We start from the raw sequence: 24,440 nt of genomic DNA, 5'->3' as shown, positions 1-24,440 counted from the left end.
GAAATAACACGGATTACAAGTCCGTAAATACACAACATAACAATTTCAAAAAGACAAAAAAAAAAAAATAGCGCTGCGTTCGCTTCCAGCGTGCGTCTTACTTGTAGATTAAAATGTAACCTCAGTTAAGGTCATTCTCCAGTCATGTTAATGTTTTCTTGTGTATAATTTGTCTCCAGGCGATGCTTCAGCAGTGTCTCCAGTGTCTTCAAGTCCACCAGTACCTGGAAGCACAAACATAGATGACTTTTTCAAACGTGAGGACATGGGGGTTTAGTGTGTGTGTGTGTGTGTGTGTGTGTGTGTGTGTGTGTGTCTGTGTGTGTGTGTGCATGCTCGCGTGCGTGCGTGTGTTGGTTGGGAAGAGTACTTTTACTTTTAGTACTTTATGTTGATGCCAATGCTACTTTTACTCAAGGAAAATGTTGAACATTTAACTTGTACTTGCAACAAGTAGTATGTAGTGTAGAGTATTTCTACACTGTGGTATTGATACTTTTACTTCAGTTAAAACACGATGCGTTGTGAGCTTGTAGATCGGCTATTTTCAGCAAATGTTCCGCCTGAATAGGGATGCTAGCTCAGAGTCCTAGTAAAAAAGCACCCCCCCCCCCTGTTTATGCACCTGCACAACATTATGTCCACTATTTTTTATCAGATGTAAGATAAATTGAAATCATTCCGGACACGGCGACCAGCAGTTTAAAATCCTTGCGTGACCTCTGACTGCAAAGCAAAGCAAAGCAAAGTTTGTTGTTTACCCAGGGTGTTGGACTAAGTGCGGAACTTATTTACAGCCAGACCCTGCATGGAAGCCTTGCTCAAGGGCTATTCAGCGGTGATTCATGATTAATGTGATGAGTTGGGGAATCGAACTAGGGACCTTCCGGTATCAAGGCCGCCCCTCTAACCACTAGGCCACCGCTGCCACCGCTGCTGAACAGCGCCCTCTATCGTAAAAGTAAACCACTGAAAACACACATGACAAGTTGTGTCAGATGTTTTAAATTATTTATTTGTTTTAATGTGTCATGAACAGAATATGTCATGCATCTGTGTCATATTTAAGATTTATTTGGCTATTTTAGAAAAATCGTGAACATTTGTGCAAACCTTTGAACATATATTTTTTATTGTATCATTTTTAACTCAAATCTTTGCTTCTGTGGGATTCTACAAATGTCTTCTAAATCCTAACAGTTCTACAAGCTAACCTAACAGATCTACAAGCTCGTAGCGCGGCACTCGGTGCCGCCTACGAGCTTGTAGATCTGCTATTTTTGAATAGCCAAAGACATCTTAAATATGACACAGACGCGTTCCCGGTCTGAATGGGTTAATTAGTTGTGATATTTTATCATGTGATATTTTTTTTCACAGATTGGGAGGATCTGTCATTGGACCCAAACACAGTGCATGAGAACCTCATCCTGTCAAAGAGCAACACGATGGTGACTCATACACCACGACGCCAACATTATGCTGATCATCGAGAGAGATTTAACATTTACTGTAATGTGTTGAGTAGAGAGAGTCTGTCTGATCTTAGTTACTTTCAAGTTGAATGGTATGGAGAGAATGTTTATATAGCAGTCAGTTATAAAGACATCAACAGAAAGGAGCCAGTGCTATCAGCCTTTGGAAACACTGCCATGTCCTGGGCGTTACTTTCAGATGGTGGAGGAGGCTACTTGTTCGGTAAAAACGGCTGTCATACAGAACTGGGACACGGAGGGTCCTCCAGAGGGAGACGCCCCGACAAGGTTGGGGTGTTTGTAAATCAGCGAGAAGGTATTCTGTGTTTCTATGATGTTACCCCAGCGGGAGAGATGACGCTCCTTCGTAAAGTAAGAACCTCCTTCTCAGGACCTCTCTATGCAGGGATATCTGTTTGTAACGCTACAGCAGAGTTCGCCCCTCCAAGCCTCTACATGGTGTGTGAGCCGTTGGTTCACATGCAGTATTCCTAAACTCTTAAACCCTCCAGTGGTGGAAAGTAACTAAGTACATTTACTTAGGTACTGTACTTATACAATACAATACAGTAGCCTACAATTTTGAGGTATATATACTTTACTTGAGTATTTCCAATTTCCAATGCTTTTGCTTCTAGCCTACTCCACTACATCTCAGAGGCAAATATTGTACTTTTACTCCACTACAATTATTTGAAAACTTTAGTTACAAGTAACTTTTCAGATATAGATTATGATATTATGAAACATACCATAACCACTTTAGCCCTATTTTATACCTTGGCTATTTGAAAATAGCAGATCTACAAGCTCGCAACACGTTGTGAGCTTGTAGATCTGCTATTTCCAAATATTGTATTACTTTTACTTTTGGTACTTTAAGTACGTTTTGATGCCAATACTTTTGTACTTTTACACAAGTAAATTTAGAATTCTGGACTTTCAGTATTTCTATATTGCAGTATTGATACTTTTACCTAAGTAAAGAATTTGAGTACTTTTTCCACCACTGAAACCCCTCTATACTATAGCTGACTGGGGTTATCAGGGCTCTGCTCCTTTTCCCCCTCTACACCAAATCTCTTCGCCGAAAATAGCAGATCTACAAGCTCATGATGCGTGGCGTTGTTGTCAGCTTGTAATCAGCTGTTTGGCGACGAATGTTCTCCCCAGCACAGGGACGCGGCTAAAGGGTTCATGTGGTTAAAAAGGTTCATCCTGGTGTTGCTAGTTTATACGTGAATGCATGTATTGATGGTCAGGGACGAGATTCAAAAAGCAAAACAAATCATATATATTAATCTTGGTGAATGAGACCCAGTGTGTTTTAATGTTTGCTCTATACTTATATTGTTATAATTACCTGATAAAATGTTTTATCTAAAGCAATCTTTCTATAACCTACTGATCAGCTGATGAGAATTACTGATCAAATCAAATGTATTTCATTTTGATTATCCTTTGTGTGTTACTGTACTTCTGTGCTGTTTACATTTTCTCTAATAAAGTATTTAATCAAGCAATCAACCCCTTCTTGCATAAACCATCTACAAGCTCGTAGCACGCTACGAGCTTGTAGATCTGCTTTTTTTTTTATTGTGAAAATGTGTGCAGATCTTTGAATATCATAACGCCTCTGGTGTTATGATCATGGACTTGATTAACATTTTGGAAGTATTTTGACAAATACAGGGGGATCCCAATGGTGTGGTGTATCTTGAAGACCAGGCCCAATGCCCATAGCAAGTTGCTGTACTCTGTCCTCAACCCTAAGCCATCCAAGCCTAGCAAAATGAGCAGGGGTTAGATGGGTTTTGTGATTGAGGCCAAGAAGTTTGTTTTGGGAAACAGTTGCAGGGGGGACTTAAAACCATAAACAGTAGCTAGTTCGACCCTATTTCCTCCGAGGTGGAAAGACTGGTGACGCGAGGTTAGTTAGTTCGACCCTGCCCAAAAGAGGGGGTTGATGGTAGCCTGATTATCAGCCTGAAGCTGAGCTCACACAGAGAGTGGGCGGGGTCTATGGTCTGGAACCAGGCTAGATTGATGGTTTAACTCCGCCGACCATCAGCTTCGCCCCGATCTGCAAGCTGCAGTCTTTCTCTCCCTTCCTTCCTCCCTCCCTCTCTCTCCCTTTCTCTCCCTCCCTCCCCCTCTCTCTCTTTCCCTCCCCCCTCTATCTCGCTCTCTCTCTTTACTCGAGTAAACGTATAAAAGTGTTGGTATCAAAATGTACTTTTGGCAAGTGCCTTTATCCTGTTGTACTGATTTATGACTTACTTGTTTGTGTTTGTATTGTATTGTATGTCATGATTATTATAAATAAGGAAAAATATATATTTTTTAATAAAAGTAAGTTCGCCCTCCACGTCGATAGAGGGCGCCCGTTTCATTCGTAAAATGTAAACCCAAGCAGTCAGCTTCTCAACTCTTTGGCTGGCTGGGGGCTGAAAGCAGGGAACACACACACACACACACACACACACACTCACTCAGCAGTAGCACTGAAAGAAGCGAAAGATGACAACATTGCGACCGTTCACGTGCGATGACCTGTTTAAATTTAACAACATGTGAGTTGAAATTCCATCCATTTCACTGTAAAAGATCACTGTTGTTGTTGCTTTGTTTGTGGCTCATTCTGCTTTGGTTCTGGTCGGGTTGTCTGTGTGTGTGCTAGCATGCTAACTACAGCTCCATCCTCAGTAAGCTGTGCTGCAGTAGGGCTTTTTACCTGACGATTAATACGAACGCAAATAATAATTGCGATTTAATTGTGTTTTTGGAATTGGACATTAGTCCAATGGTTCTCAAAGTGGGGTCTGGGGACCCCCAGGGGTCCTTGGGAGGGGGGGTTCCAGGGGGTCCCCAGCAAAGTGTGTTAACATAGCATCACAATAATTTCAACCACTTTAACCTTTTATACTTTGGCTATTCAAAAATAGCAGATCTACAAGCTCATAGCGCGGCACCAGATCTGCTATTTTTGAAAAATCGGGAACATTTGTGCAAACCTTTTTGAATATGTATATTTTTAAAGTGAACATTTGTAACACTAATCTTTGCTTCTGGGGGTCCCTGGAACAAAATATTTTGAGATGGGGGTCCGGGGCCAAGTACATATAATTTTGGGGGTCTTTGACATGAAAAAGTTTGAGAGCCACTGCATTAGTCTCTACACCTTAGTGGAGACTATTCTTCCTGGGGTCCAGGCATAAAACATCACAATTCAAATCATAAAATGCAGTACAACATAATCAATGTTAGTGAACAAAAAAAACACAAACCTAGAGAACACAATTTACATTAAGAGTCAAATAAGAACAGGTTTGTCTCTCCGAAAATACCAAAAATAATAACCTAATCTAATTTCCTTTCTAATTATTGCTTCCTTGGAACATATAAATCAAAATTACATTTTACATTACAATTACAGTTTGGCTTCTTAAACAATAATTTCACAGACAGGGCAGATATGACAAACAACATGACTTGCTGGCATATTTAATAATCTTACTATAAGATTTTTTTTAAAAATAGCCTTAATAGCCTATCTACAAACTATCTGCTCTCTCTCTCTCTTTTGTAAACATTATTTTTTTTCCACATTCGTGTCATGGAAATGATTATGACTATTATGCAAAAATAATTTGTGATTATCTCTAATAATTGCATCAGATGATTATGTAATAACTGTGACAGGCCTAGCACGCTGCTTTTCTTCACTAATAATCAGATGTAACAATGTAATAACCTTCATCTCCCTCATTCAACAGCAACTTGGATCCTTTGACGGAGACCGTATCCTTTATCACTGTGTACATGACAGCATCATTATTTAAATAGCATTCCAACCTTATGCTTCATCCACGGCCGCCAACCTGTCACCAGTGTCATAGTTTTGGGATGTAAATGATTCGGGTTCCTTAACTATTCCTTCCTATAGGGCAGGCTGTTCCAAATGGACCCTCACAGGTCTGTAACTCTGAGAGTGTACAAATGGAACCACATGGACCCGTAAGTGTCCATTTGGTCCCATTTGTACGGCGGTCCTTGAAATTAAAACGTTTGAGAACCACCGGTATTGTAATTGTATTACACATTTCTGTTTACTTAACTCCTGCCACACAGTATGGGATCCCATTCTACCTCCAGTACCTGGCTCACTGGCCCGAGTATTTCATAGTGGCCGAGGCTCCAGGTGGTGAACTGATGGGTTACAGTAAGTACAGTATATCTGAACCTGAGTCCCCCATGATGTGAGTGCTGCAGTGCTGCAGGCAGCAGTAGCACTTGTCAACCAGTAGTATTCGTTATATTGTATTTAACATACTCTACCATACACGTTGGTCAAAAAAATGTTTCATTCACAAAAAAATAAGTTATGGATTGCAGCTTTAACCACTTCAAACCCTATATACTTGTTATTTATTTGGTTCTATACTTGTTCTATACTTTCTTACATGAGAACTTTAATCCATAAGATCTATTTTCGGAAAATGTAGACACGAATAGGGTGCATGTGATGGTTAAGCCCTATATATACTAAAACAAATAGCTTATCTGCAAGCTCACAACATGTCTCATTGTGACGCATTCTTAGCTTGTAGATTTTTTTTGTTGCCTATAATGACCCAAAATAGGGCAGCCAGGTTGAAAGTGGCTACAGGCATACTGACTTGTTGGTTTCCTGTGCAGTCATGGGGAAGGCGGAGGGCTCGGTGGCGAGGGAGGAGTGGCACGGGCACGTCACGGCCCTCTCTGTGGCCCCGGAGTTCAGGAGACTGGGCCTGGCTGCCAAACTCATGGAAATGTTGGAGGAAATCTCAGAAAGGTACGTAGAAATGATGATGTAATGCTGGTAAATGGTGCATTTATATAGCGCTTCTATCCGAAGCGCTTTACATTGATTGTGCCATTAACCCATTCACACACACATTCATACACCGATGGCGGAGGAAACCATGCAAGGCACCAACCTGCTCATCGGGAGCAATTAGGGGTTCAGCGTCTTGCTCAAGGACACTTTGACACTACTCTAGGGGAGCGCCCCAGCCCGGGATCGAACTGGGAACCTCGTGGTTTTCCAGTTCACTACCCGGCCACTCTACCCCTGAGCCCTGGTACACTGTAAATAATTACAGAGTTATCTGAGACGATGTACGAATGTAGCCAAATGGACCTTACATAGACATACGCTCGAAGAGTTACAGACCTGTAAGGGGTTGGTTACAATAATTTTGTACACTCACAAAGTTAGATGAACACTGATGTTAGTGTGACTTGTAGGCCAAACATCAGACTAAAACATATTTTTTTCTTCGTAGATCTACGTGATTGGCAGTGAACGGTTGGATTTGCATTCACGTAGATCAACGTGATTGGCAGGGAATGTGTTTAATACCAGAAGAGGTATTCTATAAAAACAGATAGTGATATTTGATTTTGTTACCACCCAGCCCTGGGTGACAGATAAAGGGATCAGATAAAGGGATCGATAGATCGACAAGCTCAAAACGCGTCGCTTTGCGCCGTGTTTCGAGCTTGTGGATCTGATACTTTTTGATGCTTTTGTGTGACGCTGTAGTATGATCTAGTAGGACGTTAATTTCCACACACAAACCCCCACAAAGTTAGGATGTTTCTGCCCGACCAGCAACAATAAACCGTTTCGTTATGTCTTGCTGCTGTTTAGGAAGGGCGGCTTCTTTGTGGACCTGTTTGTGCGAGTGTCCAACCAGGTGGCAGTGAACATGTACAAGCAGCTAGGCTACAGCGTCTACAGAACGGTCATAGAGTACTACTCGGCAAGCAACGGAGAGCCAGACGAGGACGCATACGGTAAGATGAGCCTGGGTATTCAAACTGCATAAATCCCTGTGTCTAGAGACCAGTGGGTTTTCAAACTCTATAACCCATTCGATCCGGCAACGCATACATGTGTCATTTTAGATTTTTAGCTGTACGAGCTTGTAGATCTATTTTTTTGGGAAAAATCTTGAAGATTTGTGCAAGTCTTTGAATATGTTTTTAACTAAAATAGCCAAAGAAATCTAAAATGACACAGATGCGTTCCCGGATTGAATGGTTTAATTTCAAGGACTGCCCCCCCCCCCCCCCCCCATACAAATGGACTCGTAAGGGTCCAGTTGATTCCATTTACTCTCACGAGTTACAGACCTGTAAGGGTCCATTTAGAACCCACTTTGAGAAACACCGGTCATGACAACCAGTCTATGATCCGCCCTCTGTGCATGTCTCCTTCACCAGTGGTTCATAAACATTTTCATATCAAGGACCCTCAAATTGATATGCATTTGACCCCCCCATTTGAAAAGATTGTGCCAGGGACGCCCATAAGAGAAGATTTGTCTATTATTTTATTTTCAAAAATCAATCTACAAGCTCACAGCAGGTCGCATTGCGAGCTTGTAGATCGGTTCTTTTCAATTAGCCGAAGAATCAAATAAGGGCAAAGTGTTTAAACTTACCGTTCCTCATTTAGCTGGGGACCCCCCCTTTGAGAACTAGCATCCTACACAGTATTGAATCAGTCAGAATAAAAGGCAAAATGCTAAGAACAGTGAACTGCCCCACACAAAGGGTGGAAATGTTGGGAAGTACAGGTATTTTGGAACTTATTTTGGCTTCAGTTCTTTCCAACTCAGGGCCTCACACCGAAAGGTTGAGGATTTATTTTTCTCTGTAGTCGTTTTAAGCTGAGCCGCTTTTTTATCCTATAAACCAGGGGTCTTCAATAGGGGGTCCGCCAAATCTTTGTGAGATAGGATTTAGTTTTTTTTTTACATTAACCACTTGAACCCTAGAATTCCTTTTCTGAGGGGAACATTAGCCGAAAATAGCAGATCGGCTATTTTTGGCAGAGGCTATAGGTGTAGAGGGAAAAAAGAGCAGACTAAGTAAAAAAAAACTTTAACATGAAACACAATTTTATACAATATAGAGTAGGGGGTCCTTGCTTCATCTCTCTCTCAGCTAGGGGGTCCTTGGCCTGAAAACGTTGAAGACCCCTGCTATAAACTAACAATTGTAGTTAAGTGTAATCGTTTGATGCGGCTGACCCCCTTTCTTCTCTCTTCTACAGACATGAGAAAGGCCTTGTCCAGAGACACAGAAAAGAAGTCCATCGTTCCACTGCCTCATCCTGTCCGACCGGAAGACATTGAATAACAATACTGTGGCTCTCTGACGCTTCTCAGTGCTCAATTATGTAATTACCTGAAGACCAATTTGGTCAGGAATAGTTCTATTGTACATAATTATGGCTGGAGCTGATGAACGGGATGTGTACACCGAAGCAATGTACCTCCCCAAAGACATTCAATAATTAGTCAGAGAGCCACTGATTCAAATGTAAGAAGAAAAAATGTAAATGCTTATTGATTTCATATTTCCTGTATATCGACTTTGCTTAATAAATAGCACTTAATAAATAGCACAAATTCAAACTGGGTTGTTTCACTGTTAAATCGTGTATTTACATTGGCATATTTGCAAAAACAACAAGGACATACAAAAGACAATGATCCCCGTTTTTGTAAAACAAAGTAATTGAAAGACATGAAACCCCCTTTTCCCCCAGTTGTCTCTGACTCGATGGCAAGTTGAAAACTCAATCTAATTTTCATCATCACGCCTCCTCTTGGCCTGTTTCTTACCAGCATCATCTTCCTCACTCTCACTATCACTGCTGCCGCTACCACTACCACTGCCTGATCCACTGCTGGATCCACTGCTGCTGCTACCACTGTCATCTCTGTCGTCATGTGCACCCCCCTGTGGCCCCCGTTTACTTAATCTGGGGCCATGATGACCCGTCAGGGTTTCCGATGGTTTATCGGGAGGGGAAGCTGACACGGGGCCCGGCGGGGGCGTCTCAGGAGAGGAGACCGGTGATGAAGAGGGCACTGCTTCTTCGCCCTTGGCCATCGGTGGTGATGAAGACTCCTTGGCCACAGGGCCCGTGGGTTTCTCAGGAGAGGACTCTGGTGATGAAGAAGACTCTGCTGCATCATCCTTTGCCACAGGGCCCGGGGTTTTTTCGGGAGAGGATTCTGGTGATGATGAAGACTCTGCTGCATCATCTTTGGCCACAGGGCCCGGGGTTTTTTCGGGAGAGGATTCTGGTGATGATGAAGACTCTGCTGCATCATCTTTGGCCACAGGGCCCGGGGTTTTGTCGGGAGAGGACTCTGGTGATGAAGAAGACTCTGCTGCATCATCCTTTGCCACAGGGCCCGGGGTTTTGTCGGGAGAGGACTCCGCTGCATCATCTTTAGGCACAGGGCCCGTGGGTTTCTTGGGAGAAGACTCCGGTGATGAAGAAGACTCTGCTCCATCATCTTTAGGCACAGGGCCTGGGGGGTTCTTGGGAGAAGACTCCGGTGATGAAGAAGACTCTGCTGCACCATTCTTGGCCACAAGGCCCGGGGGGTTCTCGGGCGATGCGTCGTCCTCAGGCGCCGGTGGTCCATCTGGACGCTCCTCTGGTTCGTCCTCGTCATCGTCGACCTGCTGCTGTCTCTTCCACATCTTGGCCATGGCCAGCAGTTTAAGGTTGGGCTGGTTAGCTGCGTCCTCTGGGAAGATGTAGTCGTAATACTCCTCCCAGCCGGCGTCCGACTGTTGGGTTGGGGGGAAACAACACTTGTGAGCTGGGAGTTATGTATTGGAGCTTACCCACAATTAGAATTCAGAATTAATTTTGCCAGGTGCGTTTTTACATATGAGGGAGGTTCATTACAGTGAAGTGAATTTGTTATGAAATAATATTGAATGAGAAATGTTGACCAAATACATTCCCTCAAGCCCAGAAATAAATGTGAAAGATATGATATTCTATCTACCCAACTGATTTTAAAACACACTGAACAGATTAACCACTCTGGCGTCTAGCATTTTGCTTTAACGCATTAAGACCTGAGGCGATTCTTAAAAATGTTTTCTAAATCCTAACAGTTTTTTGAAAAAAAATCTGGAAAATGTTTTTTCACACTTTTTCAAAAATAGCAGATCTACAAGGTCATAGCGCGGCACTCAGAGCTTGTATATCTGCTATTTTTGAATAGCCAAAGAAATCTAAAGTGACACAGATGCGTTCCAGGTCTTAATGGGTTAAAATAGAAAATGACTATAATTTTTCTGCACCGGTGCCATATGAGAGAGATTCCAGTGTATATAAACCTTGAAACCATCATTTAAGTCCTATTTCAACATACTGCCACTGCAACATGTGCTATTTGAGACTAGAAGATGCACACATCATCATTTCTATGGGCAGAAATGTAAACATTTCTATGTAGTACTCCACATCACCCAAAAACCTTGTGGCAGGTAGTACTCACCCCGTCCTCGGCTGTGAGCTTTCTCCTCTTCTTGACCTTCTCGGGCAGCAGCTTCCGGACTCTGTCCACGGTGCTGTCTGAGCCAAACTCCCTCTCAAAGTCCCTCCAGGACTCCAGCAGCATGAGGCGCTCCTCTTTCTCCTCGCAGTTCCTCAGGTTTTTGTTGGCCTCCTCGTAGATCAGTCTGCTGCGCTGCAGTCTGTCAGCACTCTCTATGGACAGCTCAAACTTGCCATAGCTGATCCATACCTGGGAGAGGGGGAGGAGACAGTAAGTGATGTCAGGGGGGGTCATGAGCTGTTAGATTTTGTTTTTGCATAGGACTGTTAAATGGGAGTAGGGGTGCAATAGTTCAATCAATTTAATCAATTATGACAAAATATCAATAATGTAATAAAATAATCTATTCACTATTTTTGCATTTGTTTAATAAGAAATGAATCGAATAATCACCAAGTAAATAATCAATAGTTGGCAGACCTAAGTGAGATGTTTTTTGAGTCTATGCATGTACAAATCGATGCCAAATCACTTCTTGAAAATGCTTTTTTCCCTAGGAGGCTTTTATCATTCATTTTACTGGATGTGTTTTGACAGATTTTGCATGCAGCCACCATAAAATAAACCACTCAGCCTGCAGTTCTTACCTTGACATGCTGGGTGCGCTGCAGGAGCCTTTTATAAAGCTCTCTGGTGTTCTCGTACTCTTCTTGTTCAATCTCAAAGTCAATGTATGACTTCCACAGAACCTGAAACAGTAACACAATTAACGGACACTTATCCCAATAGGAAAGAGGTTGCATCATTATAATTATTAACAATATTCAGAAGGAAAAAAAGCTGTACCTCTGGCATGTCCAATCGTGGCTGTCCGATGGCGAGTTCAAAGATGCTGCGGGCTCTGTCCACATCTCCCAGGATGGTCTCCAGCTCAGCAAACTTGATCCAGGTGGTGCAGTTCTCAGGTCCAAACTCCAGGTATTTCTCATACAGCTTCCTACAGCGGTCAAACTCTCGTAGCTGCAGCTCAAGCTCGATGTAGCCCTTGAACAGCTTGTTCTTGGGACATTTACCGATGGCTGAGCCCTGGGGAAACCACACGTTACATAAAGGTTAAGAGAAGCATATTATAGCTACACACCACCTGTGCTTAATTAATCCTCCTTATACCATTTATATAGAGGCTACACAGAGGGGTGTAAGAACCACAGACTTCTCTGACTCTTCCACCGGGAATGTTTTAAATAATTAAATGGATTGAGTTGTTTCGGCAGACTTATCCAAGCTCTAGTGGGGCCCTGTTTAATTACTGGACTGTTTTATCTACTCCGAATTAACGGGGAAGAGTAGCTAGCACTACTAGGGGTTGGGTCCACAGAGAGCTTTTTCTGAGCCACAAGAGCTTTTCTTCTGTTCTATTAATACATGTAATAGACTGATAAATATTCAATTATGACTCATCATATGAATATGAAACATGAATAGTTTGGTATTCAACTCATTTAGTGACGTGTTTGACGGGTTTTTCCGCAATGGCGCAACGTGCCAATGACGTGTTTGACGTGTTTTTGGGGAAAAACTTTCAGAACCCAAGATATCGTCATGTGAAGATTTGCTGCTCCAATCACTTCTTGGTTAACTTATTACTTAAAGGGATTCTAGGCAACTTCAGAGATGAAAAAAAAACAGTTGTCAAACACCGCCCCTCCACTCCCCCCACTTTTTCCAGGTCGATTATAAATGTTCTACATACCAGGCCTCTCCTGGCGAACGGGAGGTTCTTCTGGCGGATTTCAAACTGGGCGTACAGCAACCACATCTTGGCAAATGTGAACTGAAAAAAAAAACAACAAAGCCAAATAAGTTTGCACACATGAATGAAAATGGCAAATGATATGCAGGATAATGTGCAATATTAATCAAGTATATCATCTTCAAAATTGGCTTTTGCAATTTCAAAGAAACATGACGTTCATACGACAGCCATCAAGGAACCAGAAAAGAAACATTATTATCACAGTACCTTTTTGTGAGGGATGAGATCCAAGCATGCTTGGTACACCTGCCTCGTTCTGTCAGGATCCTGTAACAGGGAAGTTCAACACAGCCTACGTAAATACGCATGTAAATATCTACGATAAATGGCTTCAACACAATGGTGATACAATTCTAAATACACAGGGTCATCAGATCCCATGTATGCACCAAGTCGCACCAATTAGGCACACCACCTATGTAACATAAATTCCTTTTCATTGACTGAACACAGCGATCCTTCCGAGCCATTATTCAGCGTATTCTAATCTAAAACTAAACGCTGACCCACCTTGACTTCCAGTTCCTCGTACAGTGCGTAGTTGATCCACAGGTAAATGTATCTCCGCCAGTGTCTCTTCTCCTGTATGGGAGGCATGTTGGCGATGGCCCTCTCATACACCTCCCTCACTGTGTCCTCATCGGTATCGCTCTCCACCAGACGCAGATAGTCGAACCACGCATCGTAATTGTGTGGGCTTGCCTGATTGGAGAGTTGAGGGGTTTATAATGAGGTCAGACAGGTTCACCACAGTCATGGTTAGAAAAAATGCTAAGCTTTTTAAACAAGAATATGATGCTGAGAGGTAGAGAGCATAGGGGAGGTTTAACTCTTTAAGACCGGGAACGCATCTGTGTGTCATTTTTAGATTTTGTTGGGCTTCGTTGGGCAAAAAAAATTGAATATTTGCACAACTTTTCATGATTTTTCAAAAATAGCAAATATACAAGCTCATAGCACGGACATTTGTAACTCAAATCTTTGCTTCTGGGGGTTCCTGCAACAAAATATTTTACAAATGTTCGCTTAAAAAAATATATAATCCGAGATTTTGTCACGAATTTTCACGATATTATGATGTATTATCTTGTGTCCTTGCTTACTGTAAATCGCTCTGGATTAAGAGCGTCTGCTAAATGCCTAAACTGTAAACTACCGCTTTAGAAGGTATTTGTAGTATCGGCCTCAGGTCTAAATGGGTTAAGATTCAGTAAATGTATTGTACCTTGACTTCTTCCTCGTACTGAAACCTTCTCTTGCTGACGATGACATCTTCTATGCCCCTCCTGTCTCCAAACTTCTTCTCAAACACGGTGTAGTTCTTGAACAGCTCCTGGGCCTGCTGTTTGGGGATCCTGTCCAGAGCGTATTTGTAGATGACCCGCACGCGCTCAAACTAAGACAAAAAAACACATTCAACATTGTGTAAAACAAAACCGAAGAGTTCTGGTTTCCTTATCAGAGAGAACACATATTTAATTTCAACTTCATCCCAAGAGACCATTTCTACTTTTACTCCATTATCTTTAGACCATTCTGACTGAAGTAACTACAAATAATGGGCTAGTCAACAAATAATTCTGCCACGCTTACATCCCCATCAAACTAAAGTATCTTGTTCACGTCATATTTCAATTATTGTGGAAATACGTGCTAAATCAAGGTAAATGTTGCCTTTAACATTTAAACTTTTCAAACCTCTTTCTGCGTCTCTTCAAACCTGGCAAAAGCCACAAAGAGGTTCTCATCCACGTATTCCTCGCCAAAGAACTCCACAGCTCTCTCAAACACCTTCCTGCCATGAGCGATGTAGCCATGTTTATCCTCAAAACGAGCATATTTGATCCAGTTCTTCACTTGAGGATGGACAATCACAAGTGCACTGGAGTCAAGGAACTTTTATGTGGATTAAGATGTCATGCATGCTTGCTTGTTACTTGGTAATTCCAGTCCTTCCAAAACGGCACATGGTCTGCGTTCTAAGTCGTCCCCTTTTCCTACCCTGTTCTTTATTGTCAATATTCACTGTACCATGTAATGAAGCTAAAGGATGTGGAAAAATAATGCAACATGTTCAGTGGCGGGGTGTACATTTGTAATTGAATATCGTTTGTCGGGTGGAAACCTCATATGTCCAAAACTTTTCAGGATTCAAATTCAAAAGTAGCAGATCTACAAGCTCATGTGGATCTGCTACTTTTGATGTTTTTGTGCGACGCTGCAGTATGATCAAGTAGGGCGTTAATTTACGAGAAAGAAAACATAAAAAAAAGTTAGAATATGGAGATGTTTCTGCCCGACAGCAAAGACATGTGGCTTACGACTCAATTTAATTTACTCCCAACTCAATTTAACGCATCTGTGTAATCACATAAACCATTATTTTATACTTTGGCTATTCAAGAATAGCAGATATACAAGCTCACAGCGTGGCACCGAGTGCCGCGCTATGAGCTTGTAGATCTGCTATTTTTTTTTAAATCATGAACATTTTGGCAAATCTTTGAATATATGTTTTAAAGCAAACATTAAAACTCAAATCTTTGCTTCTGGGGGAACAAAATATTTTCAGATCTGGGGTCTGTGGCCAAATACATATCATTTTGGGGGTCCTTGACATGAAACTACTGAGAACAACTGATTTTGTAGAATCGGAACCTCAGGCCCTTAATGGGTTAAACAAAGATTGTGACCCTGCAAAAAGACCAACACAGTGAAAGCAAAGCACTTTATAAAAGGATATATCTCTCATAGATGGTGCGGGCCTTGTCCACTTCCTTGTATCGGAGCTCAAAGTTAATGTAGGAGTGCCAGGCCTGCTCCTCCGGCTCCCATTCCATCCAGCGCTCAAACACCTGCCTGCAGCCTGCGATGTTCCCCAACATCTCCTCCATGTAACTGTACTTGTACCTGTGGGGGGAGGCGAGGGTCAAGGTTAACACAAGTGGTCTCTAGCAAAAAATATCTTCTACCCTCTATGTCAGTGGTTCTCAAACGTTTTAGTTTTTTTTACAGTAACTCTCAGGGTTACAAACCTGTAAGGGTCCATTTGGAAACCCCTAAAGGAACCCTGGGGGTCCCTGGACCACATTTTGAGAACTGCTCTATATCATCTCCTAGCACTCCTTTAGACAAGGTTCATCGGCATGCAGTGCGTGTTACAGTTCTAACCATTTTAGACTTCTCACTGAGCTGGGGGAATATTCGAATAGTCTTTGCCAGAGCAGTTGAAAATTCAAATTAGATTTTGGTCAACTTTGTAGATCCCTAGATAAGAGTCCAAAGTATGCTGTATATACAAACGACTTTAGGCTTATAGACCAATTATTTGTTTACAAACATTGAGACTGGACGCACAGGTGACTGTTTCATGTAATCAATTCCCAACAGATCCCCAAACCTGCTGTTTTGGGGTGAGCTTGTTTCAGTTCATTCAACCTCCTCTGTGTGTAGGCTAGTGGGGTGCGCCCTGGCGACAAATATATACTTCATCGCGCAACGGTATTGCGCACCGAGAACGGCTGACATACAAGCTCACAACCGCGTCACGGATGCGACCGCTGTGAGCTTGGAGATCTGCTATTCTCTGCCGTTCTCTGCGCACGACACCTTCGCGGGACGGAGCGTAAATTAGTCTTGACGGGCTGCAGCTGCGCGAGCCAAGCAGGTTCTGGTGCCATGATCATAGAGCGCTCCCTCCGTTCTTATGACAGCCACTGGAGGTGGAGTTTTGAGGACAACTGCTTTGAATTGTAATTATTGTTTACACACAACAGAAACCAAGGATTATATATTTCAAGAGCGAGAGATCATAGTAAAAATCCTAAGCATTCTTCCTCCACACTGGGAGAAAATCAGCTTCTGAAAGTTTGATGGGGTGCATTTTTACACGTGAGACTGTGACCACTTTTACATTGCATCTTATGAGCGGTGGGGTTCTTTTGCTGCCGACCTGCGCACGCATACTGTTTCGTATCAGTGTGACGTCGTCTGTTAAGGCGTCTATGAAGAGCAAACATAGCCTTACTTTGAGCTTGCCAGTCGCCACAGCACCAGTTTGTCAGTAGGGATGTGCATGACTGACCAAAATCAAAGTCGATTATTCTACTGCTATTAAGAACGAATATCCGATTAATGGATCCAATTTTTTGATAATCGATTTTTATCCTCCAAAAAAACGATTATTCGATTAGTCTGACCCATCCCCAGTGTCCCTACTATTCAGTCAGTAGTAAAGTGAGTAATGAGTACCAGAAGGAGTTGACACGTGGCAGGATGGTGATGGCTCTGTCCCAGATGTTGCGGGCGTGGTTCACCTGCCGGCTCTTCATCTCCATCTCGGCGTACTTCAGCCACAGTGTGATGTTGCGGTGGTCCACGTCCAGCGCACGCTCGTAAATAGAGCGCGCTCTGGAACGAAACACATTTGATTCATTAAAGCAAAACCTTCCAGCAGATCCATGTGCACTTCATTCATTAAGCCTGCCGATAAAAAGGGGAAATCTACAAGTTCACAACGTGCCGAGACGTGACAAACTGTGACGAACTGCTTTTTTTTTCTCTGCCGCATGACACTGGCATATGCCAGGGTTAGTGTGGCTTAAACCTCTTACAAGTGTAATTGTGATAAAGTAACCAACAATACCTCTGGATCTCTTTCAGACTTTCCTCCCATTGTGCGTACTTGATCCAGTTGCTGATGACAGTACGATTCTTTCTTATATTGTCCTCAAATCCCTGAAAAACAATCAGCAGTTTGATCAATAGGCTTTATGCACAGCAGCCATATTGGGAATGAATTGGGCCCCTTCCTTACTTCCTTCACAGGTGTTACCAATGATACTAATTAAGGCTCTGTTCCATTTAGTGTGGCATAGTGGTTCTTATTTTCAAGGACCCCCATAACTCTGAGAGTGTACAAATGGAACAAAATGGACCCTTACGGGTCCATTTGGTTCCATTTGTACACTCTCAGTACACACCCACCATAAGGGGCCATTTGGGAACCAAAATGGAGTGTTTCTAGTGAGCCAACATGCACAATATCAGCACCCTGACCAGAATGGAACAGAGCCTTCATTAATATCATTGGTAACACCTGTGAAGGAAGTAAGAAGAGGCCCAATGTCTTTCCAATATGGCTGCTGTGCATAGAGCCTATTGGGATATCTCTTTATCCATTGACACAGTGCATGCTATAGCCACTCCCGATGGACGTTATCGGCCGTACGGTCACTGACCTTCCTCTTCTTCAGCTTGTAATCATTCAGCTCTTCCTCGTCGGTGATCTTCTGCTTCGGCGGAGGAGGCAGAAGTTCTAGTTCTCTCTCTTTGGCCTCCCTGAGCAGCTGCTCAGCCGTGATCTGAACCTCGGCAGGCGCCTTGTTCTTCACCTGAGAGAAAAGTGCAAACACACAACAACATTATTATTACTCCAACAGTGATGTTACTACTGTTCATGCTAAAGCTGAAACCTGGAACTTATTTTAACCCATTCAATCCGGGAAAGCATCTGTCATTTTACATTTTGGCGTTTGCTATTAACCCATTAAGACCTGAGGCGATTCTTTAAAAAAAAATCTAAATCCTAACAGTTTTTTGAAAAAAAGAAAAAAAAAAGAAATTCAAGATTTTTCAAAAATAGCAGATCTACAAGCTTGTATATCTGCTATTTTTTAATAGCCAAAGAAATCTAAAGTGACACAGATGCGTTCAAGGTCTTAATGGGTTAAAAAAATAACAGATATACAAGCTCACAGCGCGTCACTGTGAGCTTGTACATCGGCTATTTTTTTTTACATTTTTGTGTGAGAACTACTGATCTAGAAGGCATTTGTAGAATCGGCCTCAGGTCTTAATGGGTTAATGAAAGATAAAATATTTTAATGGTAGAGTATCTTCATAGTATATAACTAGTACATCTGCAGTGTCATCCTAGTTAGCAGTACTGCCTGAAGCTCATACATGCAATATTCCCATCTTGTAAGCGCAGTAGAAGTTAAGTTTGATCTTCCACGCCGGGAGGGAAGGAGACCTGGGTTCAAAAACTCTGGCGGGTATGAAATGGAATTTACTGCCATAGTGAAAGCTAACTGGAAGAGTGGGTAGACTGGGCACCTAAAAATTGTGGGCGCCTCAATGTTAAATTGGCTATTTATTATTCCAAAAGGTCAAACAAATAAAGAAATGGTCTGAAGTAATGTTAACTACATGATATGAACCTGCTTGAACATTTAATGCATAACATTTTTATAATTGCTACAAAACCTGAGGATAGCCAGTCAGTATGGGCATACATAAACATGAAGTTGAAGGGTACATTTATGTCTGATAATGATGTACCGTGCATGTTCAAATAATGTATCAGTGGTGTAAAGTAACTAACTACATGTACTGTATCTAAGTAAACATTTTAATTGTACTTTTCCTCCACAACAATAATTTGAAAACTTTAGTTACTAGTTACTTTGCACATTGTGATTACAAAACATAAATTAACCACTTCAGCCCCATTTAAGCTTTAGCTATTTGAAAAAAGCCGATCTGCAAGCTCACAATGCATCACATCTGCCATTATCAAAATATATTTTTTTTAATGTATTTTAGACATAATTATGATAACTTCACTGCATAATGAGTACTTTTATTTTTGATACTTTAAGTATATTTTGATGCAAATACTTTCGTACTTTTACTCAAGTAAATTTGGATTACCAGACATTTACTTGTAAAACTTGTTTCCACATTGCAATACTATTATTTAGGTAAAAAAATTGAGTACTTTTCCCACCACTGGTTTACATGACTTCAGGTCGCAACTCTTCCTGACCTGTATCTTCTAAACATTGGTTCTCAAAGTGGGGGTCCGGGGACCCCCCAGGGGTACTTGAGGGGGTTCCCCAACTAAATGATGGATAGAAACCAAATGGACCCTTATGGGTCTGTAACTCTGAGAGTGTACAAATGGAACCAAATGGACCCGTTAGGGTCCATTTGGTTCCATTTGTACACTCTCAGAGTTACATTAACATAGATTTTACAATATGAATTGGGGTCCCAGAGATAGAAATGCCATTAAATGGGGGTCCGTAGCCCTAATGCATGTCAAACTGTGGGTCCTTGAAATTAAAATGGTTGAGAATCACTGCTAGAGCCGTAAAAATCTTCTCTTGTGGGGGTCCCTGGCTTATATTTTCAAAAGGGGGTCCGCGGGCTAATAAGTGTCAATTTGGGGGTCCTTGACAAGACATGAAAAAGTTTGAGAATCACTGATTCAAAATGTCTTCTGGCGCTAAAGTGTGGCCCATTTTGAAATGGTTAAATTGCGGTTGCAAATTTCATGTTAGCAAACTAATGACAAGGTATCGGTGTTTTTTAGTGTCATTCAAAACGTGTTTTCAGACACACGTCACGTTAAAGCCTCAAACAAGCTAAACGTAAAGAAGACTCGTGTCGCTCAAACACCTCAGCAACGTTCTGTTAGCTTCACATGCTAACCTGGGCTAGCATCAGTGTGAGTGGGGTTTTTATTGATTCTCTTACCTTCGCCACCTTCGGTATCCTCTGTTTGCCCGCCGCCGTGGACGCCATTTTGTTTTTTTATTATATACTGTCAAAAACCTACAGAAAGAGTTTGACCTTAAAAAGGCAAAGATATAATAAACGACGGAATAATAATAAACTCCTCGGCGAAAGTTGTGTCTCGTTCACAACAGACCGGACGCCGCCATGACAGTTTCCCAGGAAGCTTTGCGAACTGTTGGGTACCGCCCCTTGACCTGTGTTGCCATGTCCGCTTATTATAAGGGACTTCTGGGCTTGTTTTTCTATAAAGTTGCTTGTAAAGATTGGTTAGTTTCGAGTTGCGGGCTTGTTTCCTAATGTTTTTTTTTTTTCATGTCAAGGACCCCCAGATTAATTTGTATTTGTCCGTAGACCCCTATTTTGTGCCAGGGAGGGACACCCATACATAAAAGATTCATGTTCTTTTTTTAAATGTTTGAAAAAATATTCAAAATATTCCACTTCTTTTTCCCAATATTGATTTGAAAATAGACAATCTTACATGCTCACAAAGCGTTGCGATGCAACGAATTGTAAGCTTGTAGATCAACTGTTTTCAAATAGCCGATGTAAAGTGTAGTTGCTGATTTGGGCTTGCTGTCTAATGTTGCTTTCATTTCAAGGACCCCCAAATTCACATGTATTTGTTCGCGGCTCCTTATCTGAAAATATGTTGTGCCAGAGACTCCTTAAGGCTATAATAACATTTGTGAAACTTTTTTATTTGAAATAGCAGATCTACAAGCTCACAACGTGTTGCATTGTGACGCGTGGTGAGCTTGTAGATCTGCTATTTTCAAATAGTGCTCTTGGCCTAATAGGTCACTTATTTTGGGCTTGTTTTCACAAACGATGTTGCTTACTTCTCTCGCACAATCTGGCAACGCTACCCTTGACCCCTGACGCGCGTTGTCGTCGTGGTTACCATGGTTACAGCATCACATCCCCGTCATGGATGTTGATCACACTCAGTACTACAGGTAACTAAAAGAGGGTTGATAGGAGAAATCACTTAAGGAGATATTGATTTGCATACTGGACGTCACTACACTTATATAGAGACGACACTGAAATAAGGAAAAAACATGGTTTTGTGACAAAGTTGGAGCAGGAGGGTAAGTTAATTTAATTAATTTAATAGGCGGGCTACTACAATAACATTGTCGTTTGTCGTCAAGAAAGAGCTGATCTACCAGCATTATATATAGAGAGAGTTTCGTCACGCTCTGGTCTCGCCGCAAAGCGGGTTGCCTCCTTATTTCCTGTAGTTCCAAACATTGGAACTTCCTCATAGAAAGAGAACTTCTGCATTCCATTCTTACAATGGGAGTGACGCACGCAACTCTTTCTGTGATCTACAAGCATTTTTTTTTTGGAACAATTCTTTCGGCAGTGTTGCCATATGTTGTGAGAGAAATAAGCAACCAGGTCTAGGAAAACAAACCCAAAAGAAGCAACTATTAAGCCACAAGATAAAACCACTGGTTTAAAAAAAAAAAGCAAGCCTAATAAGCAAGTACACTTCCAAGCCCAAAAAAAACGCAACCCACAACTACCAATTTTTAAAATAACTTTACAGAAAAAGAAGCCCAAAGTCGCTTATAGTAAGCCAACATGGCAACACTGGTTGTCAACAGATTATCAGTGGAAGTTGGTATGGGCTTTTCCTCCGAGGTGGAAAGACTGGTGATGCGAGGTTAGGTATGGGCAGGTCGATGTGTTGTTGCTTGTTGCTAAAGTTGCTAAATGACGTAGTGATGTAAAACTGCAGCATTACTGCATCAGCACACTAATGATGCAAGTTGCAACTCAAATTGGCTGTCCATCTTGGCTGAACAATATTACATCAAATCAAATGTGTTGGTTTAGAATTGTTTGTTTATTTTTGCATAGGCCTATTTGTAGGCCTATTTGTAATATATAATATGTTTAGCCCTCACTACATAACCCTATACTGCATGGGGAATGAGTGTGTGATATAGTTGTGTGTGTGTGTGTAACTCTTAACAGGAAGATGACCACCATAACTTCAGCCTGTGGAACGGTTGAAACCGTGACTGTGAGACGCACAGAATCGTGTGACGCTCAACAGATCCATGACCTCATCAACCCTTCAACTGTGGCAGTGTTTGGGAGGGTCAATGTCATCCATCTTCTGTGAGTAGCCTACCATCACAACTCGTGTGTGTGTGTGTGTGTGTGTGTGTGTGTGTGTGTGTGTGTGTGTGTGTGTGTGTGTGTGTGTGTGTGTGTGTGATTGATTGATTGATGTACTTTATTTAGTAAGACATGAGAACAACAGTACATGGAAGTACACATTCACAATACAAGGTCTACTAAACTGGAAGACTCATAAAAGCACTGAGCTTGTTTAAGATGAGATCCCCATGCACACAAATCATGATGACATATAAGAGACAGACAGATATACACACTACTATACAGAACGTCATACAATCAGCTTACAGGTTACTGGTATGAAGAGTGAAAAATATGTACAAACGAAGAAAGAAAAGGGGAGGGGAGGGGGTAGGTTAAGACGAATTGCAGCCTCCTGAAGGTGTATCTTTAGGGCAGTTTTGAAAGTGAGTAGGGTTTTACACTTTCCAGGTGGTCCCCAGCTAAATCTTGGAGAGTTGGTAACCAAATGGACCCTTATAGATCTTTAACTCTTGAGAGCGTAAAATGAAACCAAATGGACCCTTACGGGTCCATTTGGTTTCATTTTACGCTCCCAAGAGTTAAATTATTGTTAAACATCTGCTTTACTTAATTTACAAGAAGTCTACACAATTAGAGAATGTAGAAGAATTGTTATTTTGATCCAATGGTGGCCTGTTATCTCTCCTCTATGGCACCACATCAACACAGCATGGAATTGTGGACAAAATCGTATCCAACGATAACGAAATATTCAAAGTCTTGGGTCTGAGAGTCTAAAAGCTCATCAAATGGTGGTCCGTGGCTCAAATGCCCAATAAAAAATGGACCTTGATATGAAAAGGGTTGAAAACCACTGCTCTAAACAATAAACAATATACTCTCTCTCTCTCTCTCCCCCCCTCTCTCCCCCTCTCACTCACTCACTCACCCACTCTCTCACTCACTCACTCTCTCACTCACTCTCTCTCTCTCTCTAAATCAAACAGAGAGCGAGCTAACCTGGCAGTGACCTTGGCCAATGCAGAGAACGAGGTTCTGGCCCACGCTGCCTTCTTTGACTGTCCAGTTGGAGGCGTCGTGGACCAAGCTCTGTGGGAGCCTTTTCTACACCGGAACTTCAGCACTGAAAAATGCACCGTCTGTATCACTGATGTTTAATTCAATAACTTTTTTTTACTAAAAAATAAAAAAAAGTAGTAGGAATTTTCTACACGTTTCAGTACTTTGTCGTTTTAGATTTTAGCGTTGGCTGTTCAAAAATTGCAGATATACAAGCTCACAGTGCGGCCCTTTGTGCTTGTACGTCTGCTATTTTTGAACATTTTTTTGAAAAATCTTGTGTTTGAATTGAAACATATTGAATAATTTTGTATTTTTTGACACTCTTGATATAACATACTATGATTGTACGACAATCAATTTCACCCAGTTGAGTTGAAGTTGAACTGACGGCTTTTCTTTTCTCTCCACCGCACAGACATTGAACACGCTGTTCCTCCACCTTTTTGTGGCTCAGTCAAGCTTCGCCACAGCAAGTGTAAAGGAGATCGTAAGGTAGGGAGAGATTATAGAGAATATCATGGTTTCAATCAGTGGTGGAAAAAGTACTACTTTTTTTTGACTAAAGTAAAAGTATCAATTCTGCAATGTAGAAACACTCTGTTTCAAGTAAAAGTTTACTTGAGTAGAAGTGCAAAAGTATTGGCATTTCTTCAGTTTTCAAAATGTATACAAATCTTTTGAAAAAAGTATATATATAGGGGTGACGTGGTTAATGTATGTTTTGTAATGATAATAAAAATCTACAAAGTAACTAGTAACTAGACTTTACAAATAATTGTAGGGGAGTAAAAAGTAAAAGTATTTGGGCCCGAACCGCTGGCTCTAATGTAGCAATGACATTGCATTGCGGGTTCGAGTCCCGTTCCCGACCAAAAGTAAAAGTATTGAAAATTCGAATACTCCAGTAATGTAAAAATGCCTCAAAATTGTATTAAGTACTTGTTAGTTGTTACTTTCCACCACTGGTTTCTATAAAACATACTGAGCTGGGATTCG

At 41.6% G+C, this 24,440-nt stretch overlaps 3 protein-coding genes across 3 annotated transcripts in view; 2 read left to right on the top strand and 1 right to left on the bottom strand.

The window, feature by feature from the left end:
* Positions 1-3,917: 3,917 nt before the first annotated feature.
* naa20 (N-alpha-acetyltransferase 20, NatB catalytic subunit) lies at positions 3,918-8,947 on the top strand. Its single transcript, XM_084081927.1, has 6 exons — positions 3,918-4,048; positions 5,252-5,276; positions 5,607-5,697; positions 6,174-6,309; positions 7,171-7,316; positions 8,581-8,947. Exons 1-6 carry the CDS (start codon positions 3,996-3,998, stop codon positions 8,664-8,666), a joined length of 537 nt encoding a protein of 178 aa, XP_083938053.1. The 5' UTR covers positions 3,918-3,995; the 3' UTR covers positions 8,667-8,947.
* Positions 8,948-8,967: 20 nt separating this feature from the next.
* On the bottom strand, positions 8,968-20,384 carry crnkl1 (crooked neck pre-mRNA splicing factor 1). The gene is made up of 14 exons (XM_084081926.1): positions 20,199-20,384; positions 17,897-18,049; positions 17,302-17,393; positions 16,908-17,066; positions 15,400-15,566; positions 14,355-14,533; positions 13,882-14,052; positions 13,167-13,358; positions 12,864-12,923; positions 12,594-12,674; positions 11,687-11,926; positions 11,488-11,589; positions 10,841-11,089; positions 8,968-10,118 (listed from the first exon to the last, which is right to left on the bottom strand). Exons 1-14 carry the CDS (start codon positions 20,244-20,246, stop codon positions 9,114-9,116), a joined length of 2,898 nt encoding a protein of 965 aa, XP_083938052.1. The 5' UTR covers positions 20,247-20,384; the 3' UTR covers positions 8,968-9,113.
* Positions 20,385-22,233: 1,849 nt separating this feature from the next.
* The window catches only part of cfap61 (cilia and flagella associated protein 61), a gene marked incomplete at both ends in the record, with an annotated part of 62,196 nt that continues 59,989 nt past the window's right edge, over positions 22,234-24,440 (top strand). The window contains 3 exons of the mRNA XM_084082055.1: positions 22,234-22,376; positions 23,369-23,519; positions 23,860-23,936. Of these exons, the coding sequence (XP_083938181.1) occupies positions 22,234-22,376; positions 23,369-23,519; positions 23,860-23,936 (371 nt within the window). The remainder of the gene's footprint in view (positions 22,377-23,368; positions 23,520-23,859; positions 23,937-24,440) is intronic.

The sequence above is a fragment of the Gymnoscopelus microlampas genome (genome assembly GCF_963454915.1).
Source record: "Gymnoscopelus microlampas genome assembly, chromosome: 16".
NCBI classification, from domain to species: Eukaryota; Metazoa; Chordata; class Actinopteri; order Myctophiformes; family Myctophidae; genus Gymnoscopelus; species Gymnoscopelus microlampas.
This window is presented reverse-complemented; position numbering and strand designations above follow the sequence as displayed.

Bases quoted from the DNA above. Each gene is read 5' to 3' on its own strand.
- naa20 (XM_084081927.1), top strand. From the start codon at position 3,996: ATGACAACATTGCGACCGTTCACGTGCGATGACCTGTTTAAATTTAAC. The intron at 6,310-7,170 runs GTACGTAGAAAT...GCTGCTGTTTAG, and splicing joins TTGGAGGAAATCTCAGAAAG to GAAGGGCGGCTTCTTTGTGG. The intron at 7,317-8,580 runs GTAAGATGAGCC...TCTCTTCTACAG, and splicing joins GCCAGACGAGGACGCATACG to ACATGAGAAAGGCCTTGTCC.
- crnkl1 (XM_084081926.1), bottom strand. From the start codon at position 20,246: ATGGCGTCCACGGCGGCGGGCAAACAGAGGATACCGAAGGTGGCGAAG. The intron at 14,534-15,399 runs ATATCCTTTTAT...ACTCCAGTGCAC, and splicing joins CCGCACCATCTATGAGAGAT to TTGTGATTGTCCATCCTCAA. The intron at 12,675-12,863 runs GTACTGTGATAA...TTTTTTTTTCAG, and splicing joins ATCTCATCCCTCACAAAAAG to TTCACATTTGCCAAGATGTG.